Source organism: Bufo bufo, chromosome 9, assembly GCF_905171765.1.
Source record: "Bufo bufo chromosome 9, aBufBuf1.1, whole genome shotgun sequence".
Taxonomy (NCBI): Eukaryota; Metazoa; Chordata; class Amphibia; order Anura; family Bufonidae; genus Bufo; species Bufo bufo.
In genome coordinates, this window is record NC_053397.1 from 92,456,932 (window position 1) to 92,482,517 (window position 25,586).

Genomic DNA, 25,586 nt, shown 5'->3' on the forward strand with positions numbered 1-25,586 from the left:
GTGTCCGTAATCGCACCATAGTGAAGCTACGTGATCTATCCCTGACGGCGATCATCTGACATGTTTCTGGCTGTCATCAGGGAGGAGCATACACCGAAAATAGTATGTGTGATGCGCTGTCCATGAGGGAGGTGCAGGTACCGTATCTTATGACCAATGGATGATACAGGAAATAAGGGGAATAAGTCACAATTTCTGACAGCAGTAGGCATCCTTGGTATCGCTGTCGGATGTATGAAGCTAAAAAGCTGCATGGATAGAAGGGACGATAGGAAATAAGAACCGGATGTCATATTTCTATCTGCATATAAGGTGTGCCGCAGTATAGTATAATAGGTGTTAACATAGACAAGCTTGAGTAAAATAGAAACTGATAAAATGCAATGAGATAGAATAAAATAGAATCACATCAGAAAAAAAATAAAAAAATTATATATATTGTGGCAATGTGAACATTGAGGTGTTGTTTCCCCAGGTTCCAGTCCGGGACTTGAGACATGCTCATGTCCAGGGATCCTATTTAATCCTGCTACTGGATCCTGGGTGTGTCTCACTCTGGAGAGTGTGCAGAGGCCTGGTGAGGCTCTGTCAGTGTGGTCTCAGCTGGGCAAGGCTGAGGGGCCACGAGGCTATGCAATAGCCTGGACTTTGAGGGACTCAGCGACACCCTGGAACAAGCATTGAAAGGTCAGAGTCAGGAGGACTGCTAGACCACAAACCCCTCCAAAGGTACTGCATTTGTTACAGCCTGAGGGCTGGTGGACTGTATGTCTGGGGTAAGCCGCATCTGGTTCCATGTGGGAACGTTATCGTATAGCTGAGTTAGGGATACGATGTTTATTATGTTTAGGTAGAGCCCAGACGGGCAGGCTTTTGTTTTATGCCATGTTGTGTATGAAGAGTGTAAAATAAATTGCACTGTTTGGACCTAAAACCCAGTGGTTATGAAGATCATTGTGAGAATGACCCCCGAATAAAAGGCGATCCCTTACAATTGGTGTCGGATGCGGGCAAGTTGTCCATGAGAGAAGGGCAACAGACGGTTGCTAGGGACAACAACAAGAAAAAGAGCAGGTGCTGCTGAACCCTGCTGTGCTGGAGTTTAAAGGCCCGGAAGCCTGTTTATTCGGTGGAGCAGGTGCTGCTCGTGCTATTGTGGACTATTTTTGCTGTGGTGCAGAGATTTAAAGGGCCAGAAGACCAGAAAAGAGACTGACCTGTTTGAAAAAAAATATATATATATTTTTTTTTTTTTGGTGTGTTGCTAGAGGACTGTCAGTTGCTATGGGGTGGATGGAGGATTTCACCAAGCAGCTTATGCGGGCCAATCTGAAGGCTAGCCAAAGGCAAATGATGTGGCAACAGGAGCAGGAAAAGCTCATGTGCGGGTTGGACAAACAAAGAGACGTCCTAACCCAGGGTGTTTCCCATGGTAACCGCTGTGCAGAGGAACTGGGCAGTGACCTCATGACTAGGAGCCAAGAACTGCAGGTTCTCGGGATGCCGTTGGATGCAGAGGTGGTGTATGCCGTTGCCAAGGGCAACAGACGGGAAAAGAGTGAGATAGAGAGCAGTGCGGCTCTCAAGAGTTCAAGTGTTTTCTGCCAAGGTGTACAGAGTCCTAGAGAGGATGTGCGAAGATGCCGTAATGCTGTTGCTAAGAGCAACCAACCTCGACAGCATGCAGCTGTCCGGCAACAGAGAGTGTGCTGCTGGAGATGTCGCCAAGTCGGAAGGTGTGCACCTGGTTGTCCTATGACCAGGAACCAAGGGCTGGAGGTTCCCAACATCCCGGACAAGGAAGATGACTGCTGGGGAGACGTGCGTACAGCACTTGGAAGCACCAAACCCGTGACGGCTGTGGGTAAGAGCGTTCCAGTTGTTTCGTATACAGCAGTTAAAGTGACAGGGAGCAGGGCTCTGGAGGTTGGGCATGTTGCTGACCAGTGCCCTAATGCCTCAGAAGCCCTGTGCTGTGGTATGAGCCGGCAGCAGTTGCTATCTGCCGAGCCAGTCGGTGTAAAAACACCAGGACTAGAGACTGCTTCACTAATGTGTGACCTTGTGGAGAAGGGCAGTCCAGTCCAGGCGTTGCTGGACGCAGAGAGCCAGGTGACCCTGGTACCTGCCAGCCGGGTGGCTGAGAACTATGTGCAGGACTTTCATGGAGTTGGCATGGACTGTCCGGTTGCTCTCCCTGAGTGTGAGACTCCAGTGCAATTTGGGACTGGTGAACTTCGTGATGCAGTTTCACGTATACCTAATGTGTTATTGGGCCGTGATATCGTTTTGTTGCTGGGGGGTAAGGTAGACACTTCTGCAGATAGTGACGAAACTCCTGCAGAACCTGTACCTGTCCTTTTAAGTGAGGATCTAAGGGAGCTGCACATTGACCTCCATGGGGAAAGAATATTGACCATTGAAAACAATGGTGCTGGTAAAGTGCAAAGTGATGGTGACAAGAGTGCAGAAATGCATAATGAGAATATGATGTCATATGAAATATGTCGTGACAGTGATATATCTTTTCCGTTGCAGCTTGTGGTCAGGGGAGAAGCGTCCCCTGGTGGTAAAAATGTAAATGATGATGAAGCTATTTTTCATGAAGATCTATATGACTTGATCAAAAGATTTGAAGAAATGCATATAAGTAGTGTGGAGCAAAGCCCAGCTCCAGCTCAATGTTTGAATGTGCAGGTGAATATGATAGGGCTAGAGGGTGTACCGCACGTACCAGAGGTGGAAATGCAGTCGCCACAGTGTTTTTTGTTTATTAACCACTTCCCATCTGGGCCCTTTGCCCCCTTCCTGACCAGGCCAAATTTTGCAAAACTCACATATCTCACTTTATGTGGTAATAACTTTGGAACGCCTTTATTTATCCAAGTCATTCAGAGATTTGTTTTCTCGTGACACATTGTACTTCATGATAGTCATAAATTTGAGTCAAAATATTTCACCTTTATTTATGAAAAAATCCCAAATTTACCCAAAAATTTGAAAAATTCGCAATTTTCTAAATTTCAATTTCTCTGCTTTTAAAATAGAAAGTGATACCTCATAAAATATTTATTATTTAACATTCCCCATATGTCTACTTTATGTTGGCATCATTTTGGAAATGTCATTTTATTTTTTTAGGACGTTAGAAGGCTTAGAGGTTTAGAAGCAATTCTTCAAATTTTTAAGAAAATTGCCAAAACCCACTTTATAAGGACCAGTTCAGGTCTGAAGTCACTTTGTGGGGCCTACATAGTGGATACCCCCATAAATGACCCCATTGTAGAAGCTAAACCCCTCAAGGTATTCAAAACCGATTTTACAAACTTTGTTAACCCTTTAGGCGTTCCACAAGAATTAAAGGAAAATGGAAATCAAATTTTTAAATTTCACTTTTTTGGCAGATTTTCCATTTTAATCAATTTTTTTCTTTAACACATCGATGGTTAACAGCCAAACAAAACTTAATATTTATTACCCAGATTCTGCGGTTTACAGAAACACCCCACATGTGGTCGTAAACTGCTGTATGGGCACACGGCAGGGCGCAGAAGGAAAGGAACTCCACATGGTTTTTAGATGCCATGTCCCATTTGAAGCCCCCTGATGCACCCTTACAGTAGAAACTCCCAAGAAGTGACCCCATTTTGGAAACTAGGGGATAAGGTGCCAGTTTTATTAGTACTATTTTTGGGTACATATGATTTTTTGATCATTCATTATAACACTTTATGGGGCAAGGTGACCAAAAAATTGGTTGTTTTAGCACAGTTTCTATTTATTTATTTTTACAGCATTCACCTGAGGGGTTCAGTCAAGTGACATTTTTATAGAGCAGATTGTTACGGACGTGGCGATACCTAATATGTATACTTTTTCTCATTTATTAAAGTTTTACACAATAATAGCATTTTTGAAACCAAAAAATTATGTTTTAATGTGTCCATGTTCTGAGAGCTATAGTTTTTTTATTTTTTGAGAGATTTTCTTATGTAGGGGCTCATTTTTTGCAGGATGAGGTGACTGTTTTATTGGTACCATTTTGTGGGACATACGCGTTTTTGATCACTTGGTGTTGCACCTTTTGTGATGCAAGGTGACAAAAATTGCTTGTTTTGACACAGTTTTTTTAATTATTTTTTTACGGTGTTCACCCGAGGGGTTAGGTCATGTGATATTTTTATAGAGCTGGTTTTTAGGGACGCGGCAATACTAAATATGTCTATTTTATTTTTTCTATTTTTAATTTTTTCTTTTATTCCTTACTTGGGATTTTTTTTTTTTTTACATGTGAAACTTTTTTTTATTTTATTTTTTCAACCCTTTATTTTATTTTTATTTTATTTTACACTTTTCGTCCCCCATAAGGTCATACAAGACCTCTGGGGGACATTTACTTCACTTTTTATTTTTCTTTACACTGTTGATTTCTCCTGTAACTGGGGCTGACATAGTAGCCCCAGTTACAGGACAAATGCACCCCTATAGAGGCTGTACAGCAGCAATCCTGCGCTGTACAGCCTCACAGCAGGGCTGATCGAGGTCTCTGAGAGACCTCACACAGCCCCTGCACACTCCGGTCACGGCGGTCACATGACCGCCGGGCCGGAACAGGAAGCGCACAGCGCTTCCTGCTCTGCAGACACAGCGCTCGGCGAGCGCTGTGTCTGCAGCGATCGTGAAGGCAGGGACACCTGGGCACTGTCCCTGCCTTGTCTTAGGGTTGCCCTGCTGTCACTGACAGCGGGCAACCCGATCAGCAGCTGCACGATTAGCGTGCAGCTGCTTTTTCTGACAGGACGTTTTAAAACGTGCTGTCAGAAATAGACGTCCACCCATAGGACGTTTATATCCTATGGGCGGACGTGAGGCGGTTAAGGAAGTGTCCCAGGTGGGGGTTAGCTCATCAGTGCCCCTAGAGGTCAGGATTGATAATGACCAGAGCAGTATATATGACGTATGTGCTGTGACCGATGGCAACTCAGAGAAAGAAGCTACCAGGTCAAGGTTTTGCGAAATTAAAGTAGTTGCTAGTAGCGACCAGACAACAGTTATACCTGACGTGACGAGAGTGCGGAGACGTCAGCCTAGTGACTGAGACCTATACCCAGGCAGTGTTAGATGACCAGACGTGTCAGTACAGATGCAATCAGAAGGAGATAAGTGAGCTGAAGGATCTACTGCCTGATATCCAGGTGACATTAGAGCAGCTGAAGGGTGGTTTAAAACTGACCAACCGGATCTCCAACAAAAGGAGGAGGCGGGAGCTCCCTGTGGAAACCGCGGCTGTAAAGGTTGCGGAAGTTAAAGGTTGTGGGACCAAGAAGAAATCTAGAAAAGAAGCAAGCCAGAAAGCTAAGTTCTCCAGCGAAGAGATTACGGAGGAGGCCCTTAGACACTGTAGTCTAGGTAGGAAGGCAGTGTTTATGACAAACCAAGCTCTGATGGCCTGGGTCTGGCAAAATAAAGGGAAGCATGTGACGCTGGCCATCTCTTCCAGGCGGAACGTTGAGCCGGAAGATGGCAGTATAATGCGGATGCCCTGTCACGAGCATCCAGTTGGTACATGTGTTCACCCCCACAGGTTTGAACAGAGGGGGGGGATATGTGGCAATGTGAACATTGAGGTGTTGTTTCCCCAGGTTCCAGTCCGGGACTTGAGACATGCTCATGTCCAGGGATCCTATTTAATCCTGCTACTGGATACTGGGTGTGTCTCACTCTGGAGAGTGTGCAGACAGAGGCCTGGTGAGGCTCTGTCAGTGTGGTCTCAGCTGGGCAAGGCTGAGGGGCCACGAGGCTATGCAATAGCCTGGACTTTGAGGGACTCAGCGACACCCTGGAACAAGCATTGAAAGGTCAGAGTCAGGAGGACTGCTAGACCACAAACCCCTCCAAAGGTACTGCATTTGTTACAGCCTGAGGGCTGGTGGACTGTATGTCTGGGGTAAGCCGCATCTGGTTCCATGTGGGAACGTTATCGTATAGCTGAGTTAGGGATACGATGTTTATTATGTTTAGGTAGAGCCCAGACGGGCAGGCTTTTGTTTTATGCCATGTTGTGTATGAAGAGTGTAAAATAAATTGCACTGTTTGGACCTAAAACCCAGTGGTTATGAAGATCATTGTGAGAATGACCCCCGAATAAAAGGCGATCCCTTACTATATATATATATATATATATATATATATATACCAAGGAAAAAAGGCGGCACTGGTACAAGATCAGTAGAAGTTAGGGTGCACGTCCCAAGGGGAATAGGCTTCTTGAAAAAGGCTCAAGTGTAGAGCCGAAACGTTGCACCACCTGGGTGAATAAAGGTTCACTTTCTTTTATCTCTTGGAGTGCCGCCCGTTTTTCTGGATATATATATATATATATATATATATATATATATATATATATATATATAGCGTCGTACAACTCAATCAAAATCCTGAGTTATTTTTGCGCTATAGGGAGTTGCTAAAATTAAAAGCACGGGACATTTGTCTTGTTTTGGAGGTTCTAAGGCCATACTAATTTGGTATGGTCTATGGGAATCTGTTCTTTTTATTTTTATTTTGTTTTAGTGTTGATCTAGGGAAGAACGGACCTTTATTTTTATATAGAAATATGGATTACTCTAGAACAGTGTTTCACAGATTTTATTTTATTTTGCCTCCAATATTTTTAGTTTTTTGTGTTTTTTTTCTTTCCTTCATGTTGAAGAGATTGAATGCTAAATTTATCTATCAACCGACATATCAAGTTCTATTTAATGACGTGGATTACAGTACAGTCTCACTCATCTAGTTTAGTCCGTATGGGGTCAGGGTGTCCAATTGGTAGATCCAATAGACCTCTCTTCTCTGGAGGTTGCTGAATCTATTATATGGATTGTCCGGTATATAGTCAATAGGAGAGATTTTTAGTGTGTGTTTATTTTTTTCTGGTATAGTTGCGTAATGTCGCGAAATGCTATGTTTTGGGCATAGTTTTTGTATATTATGTCTATGTTGGTTAACTCTACAGTGCAATGCTTGTGTCGTGCGGCCTACATACTGGAGGCCACATTCGCATTCGATTAGATATATCACATAACTACTTTTGCAGGTTAGACAGTGTTTTATTGCGAAGGTGGCGCCATTTTTTGTTGAACTGAAAGTTTTCCTGTTATGTGTGATCATATTACAGCAAAGGCAGCGTCTTACACCACATTTGAAGCTGCCCACTGGTTCCTTTGTGATTTTGTTTTGGATTTTTATGTTTTTTTTAACTTAATTGGAGCTAAAGTGCTTCTTATTGTGGGTGCTCTCCTGTAGATGATCACAGGTTTTTTGGGGAGATATTTTTCAAGATAGGGGTCCTGTCTCAGAATATGCCAATGTTTTGCCAATATTGCACGAATGACTTTATTTGAGGTGTTGTATTGTGTGATTAGATTTAAGTGTTTTATGTGTTTTCCTGTTACTGTTTTTTCTTCTTTGGCTATACTCGTTAAGCATTCTTTTTGTGTATTTTTTGCGCTCTTCTGGTATGCATTTTTTATCAGTTTTTTTGGATAATCCTTGTCAATGAACCTTTTTTGTATGATTTTTGCTTGTTCCATAAAATCTGTATTCTCTGTGCAATTACGTCTTATACATTTGTATTGGCTATATGGTAAATTTTGGAGCCATTTTTTGTGGTGAAAGCTTTTGTAGTGTATGTAGCTATTGGTGTCCACTTGTTTAAAATATGTTTTTGTCACAAGAGTATTGTTTTTGGTGGTGATAGAGATGTCTAAAAAGTCTATTTGAGTTATTTGATAGTTTGGGGTAAATGTAATCCCCCAATTCATGTTAAGTTCTTCACAGAATTTTAGTGCTGAACACTCATCTCCGTCCCAGATAATAAAGATATCATCTATATACCTTTTGTAATAGACGATCTGTTTGTTTGCATGGGGTTTATTGTAGATGTACGTGTTCTCAAAATGGCCCATGAATATATTTGCAAAAGCTGGTGCCACTTTCGTACCCATCGCGGTCCCCCGACATTGATGGTATATAGTGCCATTGTAAATAAAGAAGTTATTTTCCAAAATAAAGCATAGACTGTCCAATAAGAATTGAATTTGTGGTGATTTTAGGGTGGTGTCATTGCGTAGTGTGGTTTCCATGCATTCAATACCTAGATTATGTTGAATATTTGAATACAGTGCTGTAACGTCCATAGTGAATAGCGCGTATGTGTTTTCCCATGTAATACTATCGATTTCTTGGAATCAAGATAGTGAAATAAATCAAGATAGTGTGATAAGTTGATTGTTGCTGAGTTTATATTTGACACAATGGGCCTTCCTGGGGGGTTCTCTGTATTTTTGTGTATTATTGGTAAGTGATAAAAATAAGGGTTAGATGGAGCTTTTGGTGTGAGGAAGTTCTTCTCTTTCTTATTTATGTATTGATTTTCATAGACATTTTTTATAAGGTTTATTAGCCTCTTTACTACATCTGGAAAAGGATTTTCTGATGTTACCCGGTAATATTCAGTGTTATTAAGGATATTGCATGCTTCTCTTTCGTAGTCTTTTAGATTTTGTACTACTCCCCCCCTCCCCCCCCCCCCCCCCCCTCTTATCCGCTGGACGTATTACAAAATTTTAATTATTCTTAAGACTCATCATGGCACATGTTTCTTGGTAGGTAAAATTTCTGTTAGCGTGGGACCTTTTAGGATTACCTTTTAGGGTAATTTTTTTCAAATCTGCTGATACCAGATCGAAAAAGGTGGGCATAAGGTGTCCTTGGCTTTGGACTGGAAAAAAACGTGATCTAGGGTGCACTTCTTGATGTTTGTATATTTGTGTTTCTTCCGTACCTGTATACATAGTGATGTCTTTTTTCTTAGTATTTTTGTGTTCAAAGTGTCTCTTTATAGTCAGATTTTTTTCTAAACTTTTGTATGTCTAAATACAGTTCGAAGGGGTTGATATTATTGTATGGACAGAAGGAGAGTCCCTTTTGTAAAAGGTTATCCTCTGGTTTTGTAAGTTTGTGTGATGATAGGTTAAAGATTTTCACTGTTGGTATGGGATCAGTTAGTGTCATTTTTTTCTTTTTTTTGTCTGGTTTTATTTTTCTGATGTTGTCCTCCCCTACATCCTTGCGTTCGAATTTTTCTTTTCTCGGGGGTGCGTTTGAAGAATTCTGTTATATGTGGGGTGCCCGTTTTGTAGAGGTTCATTTTTTCTTTGTTTGCCATCGTTATGGTTTATGTTGGTCGTGACTGTTTGGCATGGTCTAAAAAAGGAACCAGGGCTGATGAACCTGCCGTAGTATTGTCTATGATAATTAGGGGTTCATTTACCACAATGTTTTCCTCTGAAGTTTGATGTATTGTCAAAATTGACACATCTATGTTATCATCTGATATATAATTCGGAATAGATAGGTTTTTTTCTTCTTTACCCTCTCCTTTTATCTGATCGGAAGCCTTGCTGGTATAGACTTTTTTGCATGGGGGACTAAGTAGTATAAGAGAAGGTGTTGTTGCTATATACTGTTCCCTTGATATTAGACTTTTCTTTTTATAATCTAGATATTTAGATTTAAGTGCTCTGAACTTTTCTAAGAACTTGTCAGTTGATGAATCTAGATCCTTCTTCTTTGTGGAGCAATCGAGGGTATGCTCTATGGTGACGGTAGTGATTGGGTTATACTTATGTTTTGATTTATAGTAGTATTGTTTGTGCTACCTGGTGTGGTCTCCATCTTGCTTTTATGGGGTGAGTCGAGACTGTTGGTATAGTGTCCCTGGGATTGTTTGTGTGCCTTGCTATTTATCTTACTCACTGAGGTGTTAGGGACGTCTTTTTTGTCATATTTTTAGAATTGTCATACTTTCTTGGGTTTTCGGTTTTTGGTGTATCTTTATTATATGGTTTCTTGTATGCTTGGTTGGTAAACGAGCGTGTTCTGATGTCATAATTAAGTTTTTGGTCTATGGCCATATGTAGCATTATCTGTAGTATGTTCGCGTTTGTGCGAAACTGTAGGGTTATGATTAGTTCCCTTTCTGTGTGTTATCCTGTAGTTCCCTTGTTCCAATCTATCCCTTTGTAAATTATTTGCTTTGCCAGCTATAATGTTCTGTTCGCTCTGATAGATTCTATTTGTTAGGTTATGATTCATTGTTGTATAATCTGGGTGGTGGGCAAAATACTGTAGGTCTTTCATTGTTGTTTCAATCTTTTTTATATGTTTGTTAACCAGGGTCTCCCTTTTGTCTGAGATGATTCTCATTAGGCCTGCAGCGCACTGATCAAGATAATAATTACATTCATAGGAGAATGTTGGATCATCAGGAAAAGTGGGGGCAATGCCTATTCTTAGTCCGCGTGGAGCTATGTTTTAATGGGTATACATCTGTAGGAACATGTCCAATGAGTGTAAAAGTTCACTTTTTAGGTGACTTTTTTTCCATCTCCTTAGCAACCATTTGTGAAAATTTACTGCGTTGCGTGAAAAACGCTGAATATAGAACATGCTGCAATTTTCACGCAACGCACAAGTGATGCGTGAAAAACATCGCTCATGTACACAGCCCCATTGAAATGAATGGGTCAGGATTCAGTGCGGGTGCAATGCGTTCACCTCACGCATTTTACCCACGCGGAATACTCGCCCGTGTGAAAGGGGGCTTAGAGTTCTGGAATGTATTGGATAACACTGACAGCATTAGGTCAATGTTTTCCTATACATTCCAAAACTGTAAGGCTGGGTTCACACGAGCGGATGCCGTGCGTGGCATCCGCTCCGTGAAAAAGTGCCAAGACCCGATGCAGACTGCAGAGGCACAGAGCAGTAACATGACTGATAATGCTCCGTGCCTCTCTGTGATCTCTTTACTACGAAATCACAGTGACAACTTTATCTCACTGTGATTTCGTAGTAAAGAGATCACAGAGAGGCACGGAGCATTATCAGTCCTGTTAATGCTCCGTTCCTCTGCAGTCTGCATCGGGTCTTGGCACTCTTTCACGGAGCGGATGCCACGCACGGCATCCGCTCGTGTGAACCCAGCCTAAGGGTTACATACTATCATAAATTAATATAATGCTATGCAATCCGGCAGTGCTGAAAGGTTAGGTCGGGAGCTGGCTTATAGTCAGGCTCCGAGTCCAGAGTGTGCAACTCGCTCGTCTGAGAGCGACCAAAAGAAGTAAAATGCAATCATTAAATACATTTTCCCCCAAAGGTGTAAACAGCCTTTAATTAGCAGTCTGTTATGGGCCTTACTGACCAAGCAATTCTTTTTTCAGTTTTTCATTGTTGTATTCAAAGAGCTATAACTTTTTATATTTCCATCTATGTCGCTATATGAGGGCTTGTTTTTTGCAGGACAAGTTATAGTTTTAGTTTTAATGGCGCCATTTTGGGGTACACATACCCTTACTTACTTATTAACTTTTATTATTTCTTTCTGGGAGTTTTTACATTATACATTTTTTGGAGTTCATTTTTTTGTGCAATAAAAAAAACATAAGAAAAATGTTTTGCATTGCTGTATCCTAAGACCCTTTTTAAAATTCTATTCACAGCATTTACTGTACGGGATACATTTCATGATAACTGCATAGTATGGGCCATTATGGATGACTAGGGATATCAAATATGTGGAGGATATTTTGCAATTTTTTTCCATTAAAAAGCATTTTTTCAACGGGAAAAAAAAATGCCTTTTTCTTTTTTTTATTGGAATTTCTTTATTTTATCATTTTTGTTTAACCTTTTTATAGTCCCACAAAGGGACTATAATAGACTATATTTTGATTGCTTCTAAAAAACACTTTCTTTAGTGCATTGTATTTTAATGTCAGTGTTATGCTGACATTCACCAGCAGGCTGCACCAGAGAAGGAAACGATGGAGGCAGGCCTCGGTCATTCATTAGGCTCCGGCCTGCCTGTACTGACATTGGCACCCCATGATTGCATTTGCGGGTGCAGATGAGAGAGAGAAGTAGTCTAAAGCATGTAAGGGCTTAAACAGCCCGGATTGGCTCTCCTGCCAGTCTGGGCCATTGGAGCAGGAGCGCGTCTCTCGGGGGAGAGCCAAGCTCCAGCTCTCTACTGCAAGGGAGACCTGTGCAGAGCTTAGACTAGGCCGACGTATAAAGGCAGCGGCCCAGCCTAAGGCCCTAAGTGACCACCATAAAAATACATATTGGTGGTCACTAAGGAGTTAAAGATTTAAAAAAATACCAGACACACCTACCAGACTGATATTTATCATATATATATATATATATACTAGCTGAAGGACCCGGCTTCACTCGGGTATATTTAATCTATTTCATTTAATTATTGTGTGTCGTTAAAAGATATCAACACTATCCACTATAACAGTGACATCGAAAGCAGCCCACCCCCTTATCTTTGACCTTTACAGCAGCCTTCCCGTTTAAAAGGGACTTTCACAGCATACCACCCCCTTGACAGTGACCTCTACAGGGGCCCATCCCCTTAACAGTGGCCTTTACTGGATCGGGGGCATGTCCTTTTGAACAGCTCACTCTAAGACAGCAGCACTATACTGTCTGAGAGTGAGCTGCAAGGAGAAAGTCACCCTCCCTCCCACCTCTGCAGCTGACAGAAGTTGATTTTTACCTGCATTTTTTCAATCCCTGTCGGCTGAGCAGTGGAGGGGTGGCCTAACCAGATCAGGGCGTGGGTTAGCGGGACCTAGAAGTTGATTTTTAACTTCATTTTTTCAATCTCAGTCGGCTGAGTGGGAGGGGGTGTGGCCTAACTGGATAGGGGGCATGTCCTTTTGAACAGCTCACTCTAAGATAGCAGCATTGTGCTGTCTGAGTGTAAGCTGCAAGGAGAAAGTCACCCTCCCTCCCACCTGTGCAGCTGACATAAGTAGATTTTTACCTTTATTTGTTCAATCCATGTTGGCTCAGGAGTGGTAGGGGGAGTGGCCTAACCAGATAAGTAGCGGGGCCTGGGGGCGGGTTTTGAAGTCTTTTGAGGGTGGACACATTGTGGTAGGGTGCATGTCTGGGCGCCTTCCTGCAAGAGTGGTCTCCCCTCTGGGCACCTTACTGGCTAATTTGCATACCAAATAAACTGGATTTTCAAAGGATAAAAACATCTATTGCTAGAACAAAGACACATCTTGAAATAAGGTACTAAGTGTTATTAGGCCATGGCTTTATTTCAATAGAAATTATCCTGGTGATAGACTTCCTTTAAAGCTCTCCTACAGCAGTGAAGGAAAATGGCTGGGTTGTTATGGAAACTCGGAATAAAACTGTGTATGTAGAGGCTGCAGGACCTACGAGCTTCTATTGGCTGATAAGGGTCATGTGACCAAGCTTCTAATGCATTTTTGGGGAATATCTCAGGAACAGTACGTCCTAGAGAGCTGAGACCTGGTCTAAAACCTGCCCGGACACCTGATGTACCTGTGTGCCAAATTTCGTGATTGTAAATGCGACGGTACGGATTCCTTTAGCGGACATGCACACATACACTCAGCTTTATATATTAGAATATATACTAGCAGAAGGACCCGTCTTCGCACAGGTACATTTCATCAATATCATTTCATGTTTCTGTGTGTCATAAAAAGGTATCAACAGTATCCCCCATAACAGTGACCTCTACAGTACCCTCCCCTTTAACAATTACCTCCACAGTGCCAGCCCCTTTAACAGTGTTTGACAGTGCCCGACCCTTTAACAGTTACTGCCACAGTGCCCGCCCCTTTAACAGTGACCATCACAGTACCCGCCCCTTTAACAGTGACTTTAACAGTACCCGCCCCTTTAACAGTGCCCGCCCCTTTAACAGTGACCATCACAGTACCCGCCCCTTTAACAGTGACTTCCACAGTGCCAGCCCCTTTAAGAGTTACCTCCACATTTCCCGTCCCTTTAACAGTGTCCGCCCTTTTAACAGTGACCTCCACAATGCCCGCCTTTTTAACAGTGACCGCCTCTTGAACAGTGACCTCCACAGTGCCTGCCCCTTTAACAGTGACCTCCACAGAACCCGTCCATTTTACAGTGACTGCACCTTTAACAAAGACCTCCACAGTACCCTCCCCTTTAACAGTGACCTCTACAGTACCCGCCCCTTTAAGAGTGACCTCCACATTTCCCGTCCATTTAACAGTGTCCGCCCTTTTAACAGTGACCTCCACATTGCCCACCTTTTTAACAGTGACCGCCTCTTGAACAGTGACCTCCACAGAGCCCGTCCATTTTACAGTGACCGCACCTTTAACAATGACCTCCACAATGCCTACCCCTTTAACAGTGACGTACACAGTGGTCGCTCCTTTAACATCGACCTCCACAGTGCCCATCTCTTTAACAGTGACTTACCCTTTAACAGTGACCTCCACAGTACCCTCCCCTTTATAAGTGACCTCCACAGTGCCTACCCCGTTAACAGCGACCTCCACATTGCCCGTTCCTTTAATAGTGACTGCCTCTTTAACAGTGACCTCCACAGTGCCCATCCCTTTAACAGTGACCTGCACAGTGCCTGCCCCTTTAACAGTGTCTGCCCCTTTAACAGTGACCTCCACAATGTCCACCTTTTTAACAGTGACTGCCTCTTGAACAGTGACCTCCAGGGCCTTCCCCTTTAACAGTGACCTTCACAGTGCCCATCCATTTTACAGTGACCACACCTTTAACAGTGACCTCCACAGTGCCTACCCCTTTAACAGTGAGCTCCACATTGACCATTCCTTTAACAGTGACTTCCCCCTTAAAAGTGACCTCTACAGTGCTCGTCCATTTAACAGTGACCGCCCCTTTGACAGTGACCTCCACAGTGAATGCCCTTTTAACAGTGACCTCCACACTGCCCACCCCTTTAACAGTGCCCGCTCCTTTAACAGTGACCTCCACAATGGCCGGCATTTTTAACAGTAACCGCCTCTTGAAAAGTGACCTCCACAGTGCCTGCCTCTTTAACAGTGACCTCCATATTGACCGTTCCTTTAATAGTGACCGCCCCTTTAACAGTGACCACCTCTTTAACAGTGACCTCTACAGTGCTCGCCCATTTAACAGTGACCTCCACAATGCCTGCCCTTTTAACAGTGCCCACCCCTTTATCAGTGACCTCCACAGTTCCCGTCCCTTTAACAGTGACTTCCACAGTGCCCGCCCCTTTAACAGTGACCTCTGCACTGCCTGCCCCTTGATCAGTGACCTCCACATTGCCCTTCCCTTTAATAGTGACCTCCACATTGTCCGCCCCATTTATCATTGACCTTTACAGTGCCCACCCCTTTAACATTGACCACCCCTTTAACAGTGACCTTCATGGCAGCTGCCCCTTTAACAGTGACCTTCACAGTGCCCGTCCCTTTAACAGTGACCTTCACAGTGCCCGCCCCTTTAACAGTGACCTCCACATTTCCCATCTCTTTAATAGTGTCTGCCCCTTTAACAGTGACTTCCACAGTGCCAGCCTTTAGCAGTGACCTCCACGGTCCCCGCCCCTTTATCATAACTCCACAGCGCCCATCCGTTTAATAGTGGCCCCTGCCCCCTATGCATGTAGCAGTGTAGTTGTGCCATCATACGTCATACGACTGAATATTTAAGGACTTGTGAACTGCTAAAACCTGTGATCATAGCTTCTTGAAAGTTAAGTGTTACCTTTCCCTTTTGTATTTTGGCTTTTCTCTGTTTTGTATTTCTTTGTTGTTTTGTATTAGGCCTTAGGGAGACTCCTGTTCATCCTTCCTTTAGGAGGAACAGGATGTTTCATTCCTGTCATTAGTACTAGGGTCCTTTAGGGTTAGATAGGACTTTAGGTATTCCTGTGTATGAACTCACCTACCTCTGGGGTCTGTTCATACTGGTAGTCAGTCAGGGCTTTGATTAGGGTTTTCACTAGGAGGTGTCCATCTTCATTCCCTACGTTTTCAGGCCTTATTTCCTTTTTCCTTCGGTGTGGAGTTTCCCTCCCACACTAGAGCATGACACATACTACTTAGTTGTGGTATTTGTGGTGTTGTTCTCTATTTTTGCCATATGAAAGACTAGAGTTTTTGCCAGGTGTCCATAAAAATTGTCTTATTATCATGGAAATGTGGTACAGTTCCACGCCTTCTCTAAAATTGAATTCTATTGTATGATATTTGTACTTCTGTTCATTTTTTTCAAAAGATTGTTTCAAATTAACTGATTTTCTAAATGATTGTCATTTATCCCATCACATACCCCATTCCTTTACACCATGGACTTTTAGGTAGGCAGATTGGAACAGTGGCACAGTTTGCTCTTGCTGTACTGTCTAGTCCAGCCTCCATTGTCATCTCAGAGAGGGTTTTCAGCACCGCAGGTGGCAACGAAAACTTGTCCTTCGCCAGTGTACAAAACATTACATTTGTCAAAATGAAAAAGACATGGATCCTTAAAGGGGTTCTGCAGTTTTTTTAAACTGATGATCTAATCAGCATCTGATCGGCGGAGGTCTGGCACCCGGAACTCCTGCCGATCAGCTGTTTGAGAAGGCAGCGGCGCCACGGCCTTCTCGCTGTTTACCACAGGCCCAGTGACATCACGACTAGTATCAATGGCCTGAATGGGGCTAAGCTCCATTCAAGTGAACAGCGCCGCTGCCTTCTCCCGGGTGTCGGACCCCCCGCCGATCAGATGCTAATGATCTATCCAGAGGATAGATCATCAGTTTAAAAAGACTGCAGAACCCCTTTAAGGATTTTCACACACCCTCGGTTGATGCCGATAAGTAGACCTGCTATTGCTGATGGTGGCTATTTATTGCCAGCCCCATCCTGCCACTGCCTCTGTTTGCTTACCTACCATCATGTTCTATACTGCATGGATGCTGACACCACCGCTGCAGGTGCTATTCCCCCTACACAGTTGTTACTGTTACTACTACTACTGTTACTACTACTACTACTACTGTTACTACTGCTACTACTACTACTACTGTTACTGTTACTACTACTGTTACTACTACTCCTGTTACTACTACTACTACTGTTACTGTTACTACTACTACTGCTGCTACTGTTACTACTACTGCTACTACTGCTGCTACTGTTACTACTACTACTACTGTTACTACTACTGTTACTACTACTACTGTTACTACTACTACTACTGTTACTACTACTACTACTACTGTTACTACTACTACTACTACTGCTACTGTTACTACTACTGCTACTACTGCTGCTACTGTTACTACTACTACTACTGTTACTACTACTGTTACTACTACTGTTACTACTACTACTGTTACTACTACTACTACTACTGTTACTACTACTACTACTGTTACTACTACTACTACTACTACTACTACTGTTACTACTACTACTACTGTTACTACTACTACTGTTACTACTACTACTGTTACTGTTACTACTACTACTGTTACTGTTACTACTACTGTTACTGTTACTACTACTACTACTGTTACTACTACTACTACTGTTACTGTTTCTACTACTACTGTTACTACTACTACTGTTACTGTTACTGTTACTACTACTGTTACTGTTACTACTACTACTGTTACTGTTACTACTACTACTGTTACTGTTACTACTACTACTACTGTTACTACTACTACTGTTACTGTTACTACTACTACTGTTACTGCTACTACTACTACTGTTACTACTGTTACTACTACTACTACTGTTACTACTACTACTACTTTTACTACTACTACTACTGTTACTGTTACTACTACTACTACTTTTACTACTACTACTACTGTTACTGTTACTACTACTACTACTGTTACTGTTACTACTACTGTTACTACTACTGTTACTACTACTGTTACTACTACTGTTACTACTGTTACTGTTACTACTACTACTGTTACTACTATTACTACTACTACTGTTACTACTACTACTACTGTTACTGTTACTACTACTGTTACTGTTACTACTACTACTGTTACTGTTACTACTACTGTTACTACTACTACTGTTACTGTTACTACTACTACTGTTACTGTTACTACTACTGTTACTGCTACTACTACTACTGTTACTACTGTTACTACTACTACTGTTACTACTACTACTACTGTTACTACTACTACTTTTACTACTACTACTACTACTACTGTTACTGTTACTACTACTACTACTACTGTTACTGTTACTACTGTTACTGTTACTACTACTACTGTTACTACTACTGTTACTACAGTTACTGTTACTACTACTACTGTTACTACTACTACTGTTACTACTACTACTGTTACTACTACTACTGTTACTACTACTACTGTTACTACTACTACTGTTACTACTACTACTGTTACTACTACTACTGTTACTACTACTACTACTGTTACTACTACTACTACTGTTACTACTACTACTGTTACTACTACTACTGTTACTACTACTACTGTTACTACTACTACTACTACTGTTACTACTACTACTACTACTACTGCTACTGTTACTACTACTGCTACTGTTACTACTACTACTACTATTACTACTGCTACTACTACTACTCTGAAAATGCATCTACTGCCCTGTCTGTTCCATGCTGTGCTGCTACTTCTGCCACTACTATTTATTACCACATGCCACTATTATCTCTACACACCTTAGACCTTACCTTTCCCACATCCGCACTGTACTATGCTGCTCCCAAAAATAAGGGAAATTGTTTTATGGCTTATTTATAACAAGCTACTATTTATTCTAACAATTAACACTTCTGTGTGTATAAATACAAGAAGGCATCTTTCCCGATAAGGCATCATTTTTGGATGCTTGGTCCCAGAAAAGCCCACTGTTCCCATAACACAGTGTGTGTGTTTAAACATCATCTGCCCCCAATAAGGGATAATTTTTGGAATGACTGTAATATGGAAAAAGCATTACAAATGCAGTGTGTTTTATATGTTTACACATAGCTATACACTGTGTGACATAGCAAGGGGTTTTGTTTGGGAAGGCAGGTATTTTCCTCCCAACATGGGGGGCGGCTGGGCGGATTTCCAGCCAGATGAGATCAAATACCGGACCGGAGTTTAAGTGCCGGTCCGGGTTTTGGCAGCACCTGGCTGTCCTTTAAATAGGCAGCTGGGCTCAGCAGCAGAGTCTCTGTCTTGGGATCTGAAGCATGGTGCTGTGCTGGAAGGTTGGGAGCCGCATGAGGGCTGCACGCTGGGAAACAGTCCCCTAAAGCCTGCTGTGGACTGCCGGGGATAAAACGGCTAGCAAGGTGACGTGTCTGTTCTATGGACTTTTCATTGTGTGAATTAACACCAAGACTGTAATGAGTCATTTTTTCTTTTGCCTTTTGTGTGAATAAACACTGACATTTTGATTTACGAACTTGTTTTGCCTCTGTACTGCGTCCGCTTACCCTGCCTACCAGAGCAAATCCTCACAACCGGTAAATTAGTGTGACTTTCACATTAAATGCTATTGCCGTCAATGTGTTAAAGATGAAGGTGGTTGAGAAAGAACAAAAGTAAAAAAAAAAGTTAAAAATGATGTGTCCTAGGAGACCTCGGAGTGTCATATACCAGTTGTTAAAATCAATTCAGACACATATAACATTTTTTGAAAGATTCGACCAGTCGGACACGAAACTATTTTAAGTAGTTCGCTCATCTCTATATCGAATACTTTGGAAAAATTGTGATATATGACATCCATCGATTCACCAAGGTCCAGTCTGGACCTATACCTCTTCCTAGAAACTGATCATCAGATTAGTTTCATAAAATGAATCTCTCATAAATCGGTGCTGATAGAGAATTATACACTTTGGTGGTCATTTATTAAACAGAAATATGCCGAAATTACACATATTATTGCTGCAGATAGCGGCACAAAGATTCAACGACGCATAGCTCACACCAAGATTCTCACCCAGTCTATATACACATCATGGTTTTCATCTATATTGTGGTGAGGGCTTTCCACTTCCATGACAAATTTAACCATCAGAAAACAGTTAGGACTAGTTGAGTGTACAGCACTTAGACCTAGAGCTTTCTATTCAGCAGTGACTTCCCCTTCTCTGACAGTTTGCACTGCAAGAAGCTCTTTGTCACTCTGCAGACTACATTGTGTCTATCCCCCTCCCCCGTTCCTAGTAACTGGCACCCATTCTTCTCACAAGGAGCACCATAGGCGCTAGACCTCCAGTTCCTAGTGGTCAATACAGCTCTGGATTTTCTATGCAACATGTCAATGGAATTTGTTGAAACCTCATCCACTCTGCTCTTATTATACAACACTACAAAATTTTCACACCCCGATTCTGTAGGTGAAAATCTCTATAATCCTAATAGGCTAGTTTCAAATGTGCATTTTCCTTTCCGGGTTTGAGATCCGAAAGAGGATCTCAAAACCGGAGGAAAATGCTTCAGTTTTGTCCCTGTTCATTGTCACTGGGGACAAAACTGCCCAAACCAGAATGGAATGCATCAGAATGCAGGTTTTTGCATTCTGTGACTGGACACAAAACCGTTGCAAACTGTCGTTTCGTGTCCGGTTTGCAGAACTGAACAAGCCAGATCCAGCACTGCAAGCAATGTAAGTCAGTGGTGTCTCATAAAAAAATTCAGACAGGAAAAATCCGGCGCAGAATCCCTCACCCATTGATTTATAATGGTGTTCGTGCCGGATCTGGTTTGGTGGTTTTTGATTTAATACAAACGCATTGAATTGGAACTGATACAGCTAGTTGAATTAAATCGAACTGAAGCGTTTTCCTCTGGTTTTGAGATCCTCTGCCACCAAGGAAAACACATATGTGAAAGTAGCCATAGTGATATAAATTCAGTTCCTCTATGTTATTTGCGTACACATTGCAATGCATTAGAATGAACTTACCTATACAAACTGGTGCTTCATTCCAGACACCATTCAAACATGTGACAAACCTATTTCCGTCAAGAATATAATATTCTGGGCATCTAAATTCCACCTTTTCACCAGATCTATAGCCAACTTTTCTAATCTCCACAGTGTCTCCATATTGCACAGTTGGTGGTGGACCACACTGCTCTCCAGTTCCTGAAACAGAATAAGAATTAAGTAAATGTAATAACTGAATATAATTGCAAACCACCATAAAACATTTGTTTTCTCCTTAGTATCACATACTGTTTCTTACAGAACTGTCCTTATTACTTCATCAACTGCAGTATTCTACTTTTGTAATTTGATAAGAACATGTCACATCTCCTCACAAGTCTTTTTAGTAAACATATTGTCCATGAAATAATAATTCTGGATAATAAATAATAAATTGACAACTGGATGTTACTATTTTTCTGGTCAAGGGGTTCTGTCCCTGTATTCTGCTACTATCAGCAGTAATTGGACAGCGTCCGTCTGTGCAGGAACACACATGCAGTTGTCGATGTATTCATACTTCTCTAAGAGCAGTAAGAGAGGAACAGTATGATGCACAGTTGAATGATGCTCCAGAATTATTTCATGAAGAATACAAGTATTTGGTTAAATAGACACATCAGGAAAAGTTATTGGCCCTCAATTTTCAACAGAAAAGGGTAACAATTGCACATCAGCAACAAGAAAATGTTCTCTGAATACTTTTTCACTTACAGAATTCTCAAAAAATGTTGTGCACTCCAGTTATTATTTTGCCACACTTTAAGGCCTAGTTCACTGATTTCTATGATCAATGATTCTGAGCCAAAGCCAGAAGTAGAGCCTACACCGAGATAAGGTATAATGGAAAGATTTGCATTTTGCACCTGTTCTGTGTTTTTGACCCGCACCTGATTGTAGCTCAGAATCACTGATGAAAATCACTGAAGTGTGAAGTGAGACTAAATATTTTTTTTCCAGCTAGCTGGACTGCCAATTAAGGATGAGTGAGTTTCTTGATATTTATTTGTATCCAAATAATCAAATTTTTGAAAAAAAATGTATGTGTCCAAATCAATTCTTCTCAAAAAGAAGTTGCTTCAATTGTCGTGAAAATTGGCATATCCTCTAGTCTCCAAGGACTACGATTTTTATGAAAATATGTTCTCTTTTTGTTAATGTTTAAGAATTTTTGCTCTTTATTTCACTTCTAACTCCCCCGAAGTTATTGAAGGCCAAAACAGCAATAGCAAATATACTGATGGGTAAAGGCATGTTTGATGGTTTTAACTAGTGTTAAGCCAATCAAAGCTAAGGATGTGGAATTTAATCCGGAGTTTAGGAAAAATTAGATTTGCAACAATTTGTGGTAATGAATCGATTTTTTTCCTAAAATGGTTGCCACCAGTGTTACAAAGTGAAAGTTAGAAGCCCTGGAACAAGAGATCACCCATAATGCAGTGCAGCCAGCCTCTGTGATGTCACAGCCCTATAAAACTCTCATCCTGCCTGGTCTCCGCCATTTTACTGTGAACTGAGTGCAGGTAGTGACAGATGATAAGGACAGTGATAAAGAAAGCCTTTAATTTAATATTGGATAAGGAGAGTTATGGGACAGCGCAGGGACAGTGTAGGGAGATCAATTCTATTACACCTTTAGTCATTAATTGGGGTGAAAAAGTGATCTTATACTACGGATATATGGGGGTTCATATTGTCTTATAGATAAGTAATTCTATAAATCCTTGATTTTATAATTGGGGTGAAAAAGTGTTCTAATACTACTGCTTTTGGGGTGTCCACATTATGTTACACACTGACAAGCAAAAGGGTAACAAAACTTTGAACTTTTGAATTTCAGGCACCATATCTCCCCATGCACAAGAGCTTCAAATGTGAGACTACCATCATTTTATAGACAATCGCTAGCAAATGACCCGGCGTTAATCGGGTATTTATTTATTGCAATTTTATATTAAATAACAGTGACTTTCCCAATAGCCGCCCCTTTAATGGTGACCGCCCCTTTAACAGTGACTTTCACAGTGACCGCCCCTTTAACGGTGACCGCCCCTTTAACAGTGACTTTCACAGTGACCGCCCCTTTCACAGTGACCGCCCCTTTCACAGTGACTGCCCCTTTCACAGTGACTGCCCCTTTCACAGTGACACATAGAATGTGTCTGCAAATAAGAACCCATCTGGCCCATCTAGTCTGCCCAATATACTGAATACAATGAATAGCCCTTGGCCCCATCTTATATGAAGGATGGCCTTATGCCTATCCCATGCATGCTTAAACTCCTTCACTGTATTTGCAGCTACCACTTCTGCAGGAAGGCTATTCCATGCATCCACTACTCTCTCAGTAAAGTAATATTTCCTGATATTACTTTTAAACCTTTGCCCCTTTCACAGTGACTGCCCCTTTAACAGTGACTTTCAAAGAGACCGCCCCTTTAACAGTGACTTTCACAGTGGCTGCCCCTTTAACACTGACCGCCCCTTTCACAGTGACCGCCCCTTTCACAGTGACCGCCCCTTTCACAGTGACCGCCCCTTTCACAGTGACCGCCCCTTTCACAGTGACCGCCCCTTTCACAGTGACCGCCCCTTTCACAGTGACTTTCACAATGACCGCCCCTTTAACAGTGACACTCACAGTGACGGTCTCTTTAACAGTGACTTTCACAGTGACCACCCCTTTAACAATGACTTTCACAGTGACCGCCCCATTAACAGTGACAGCCCCTTTAACAGTGACTTTCACAGTGGACGCCCCTTTAACATACAAACATAGAAACATAGAATGTGTTGGCAGATAAGAACCCATCTGGCCCATCTAGTCTGCCCAATATACTGAATACTATGAATAGCCCTTGGCCCTATCTTATATGAAGGATGGCCTTATGCCTATCCCATGCATGCTTAACCCTTTCATGACCAAGGGTCATTGATGCCCCAGTGTCCAGGTCAAAATTTACAAATCTGACATGCGTCACTTTATGTTGCAATAGTTTTGGAACACTTTTATTTATCCAAGCCATTCTGAGATTGTTTTCTCGTGACATATTGTACTTCATGATAGTAAAAAATTTGAGTCAATATATTTCACCTTTATTTATGAAAAAATCCCAAATTCACCAAAAATTTGCAAAAATTCACAATTTTCTAAATTTACATTTCTCTGCTTCTAAAACAGATAGTCATACCTAATAAAATATTTATTACTTAACATTTACCATATGTCTACTTTATGTTACTATCATTTTGGAAATGTCATTTTATTTTTTTAGGACGTTAGAAGGCTTAGAAGTTTAGAAGCAGTTCTTAAAATGTTTAAGAAAATTTCCAAAACCCAATTTTTAAGGACCAGTTCAGGTCTAAAGTCACTTTGTGGGGCTTACAAAGTGGAAACGCCCCATAAATGACCCCATTGTAGAAACTACACCCCTCAAGTAACTTAAAACTGATTTTACAAACTTTGTTAACCCTTTAGGTGTTCCACAAGAATTAAAGGAAAATGGAGATGAAATTTCCAAATTTCATTTTTTTGGCAGATTTTCCATTTTATTTAATTTTTTTCTTTTAACACATTGAGGGTTAACAGCCAAACAAAACTCAATATTTATTACCCTGATTCTGCGGTTTACATAAACACCCCACATGTGGTCGTAAACTGATGTAAGGGCGCACGGCAGGGCGCATAAGGAAAGGAACGCCGTATGGTTTTTGGAAGGCAGATTTTGCTGGACTGGTTTTAGATGCCTTGTCCCATTTAAAGCCCCCCTGATGCACCCATACAGTAGAAACTCCCAAAAAGTGACCGTATTTTGGAAACTAGGGGATAAGGTGCCAGTTTTATTGGTACTATTTTGGGGTACATATGATTTTTAATTGCTCTATATTAAGTTTTTTGTGAGGCAAGGTAACTGAAAAATGGCTGTTTTGGCACAGTTTTTTTTTTTACAAGATTCATCTGACAGGGTAGATCATGTGCTATTTTTATAGAGCAGGTTGTTGCGGACGCAATGATATCAAATATGTCTACTTTCTGTGTTGGTTTGTTTTAGTTTTACATAATGAAGAATTTTTGAAAAAGAAATTGTTTTTGTGTGTCCATTTTCTGAACGCCATATGTTTTTTATTTTTCTGCCGATCGTCTTGTGCAGGGGCTTGTTTTTTGAAGAAAGAGTTGGTTTTTATTGGTACCATTTTTGGGTACATAGGATTTTTTGATCATTCATTATTACACTTTATGGGGCAAGGTGACCAAAAAATTGGCTGTTTTGGAACAGTTTTTATTTTATTATTTTTACAGCGTTTATCTGAGGGGTTGGGTCATGTGACAGTTTTATAGAGCAGATCGTTACGGACGTGGCAATACCTAATATGTATCCTTTTTTTCATTTATTTAAGTTTTACATAATAGCATTTCTGAAACCATAGCTTTTTTATTTTTTGGGCAAATGTCTTAAATAGGGTATCATTTTTTGCGGGATGAGGTGACGGTTTGATTGGTACTATTTTGGGGGTCATAAGCCTTTTGGATCGCTTGCTCTTGCACTTTTTGTGATGTAAGGTGACAAAAATGGCTTTTTTTATACAGTTTTTTTTTATGGTGTTTATCGGACGGGGTCTATCATGTGATATATTTATAGAGACGGCCGGTACGGATGCGGTGATACCTAATATGTCATTTTTTTTTATAGGAAAAGGCAA

The 25,586-nt window shown here is 41.4% G+C and overlaps 1 protein-coding gene across 13 annotated transcripts in view; it reads right to left on the reverse strand.

Moving 5' to 3' along the window:
* Positions 1-25,586, reverse strand: part of CFH (complement factor H) — a 1,589,177-nt gene that overhangs the window by 1,121,421 nt on the left and 442,170 nt on the right. For all 13 annotated transcript variants that reach the window (XM_040407275.1, XM_040407278.1, XM_040407279.1 and 10 more), the window contains one exon: positions 20,862-21,044. In XM_040407275.1, the coding sequence (XP_040263209.1) occupies positions 20,862-21,044 (183 nt within the window). The remainder of the gene's footprint in view (positions 1-20,861; positions 21,045-25,586) is intronic.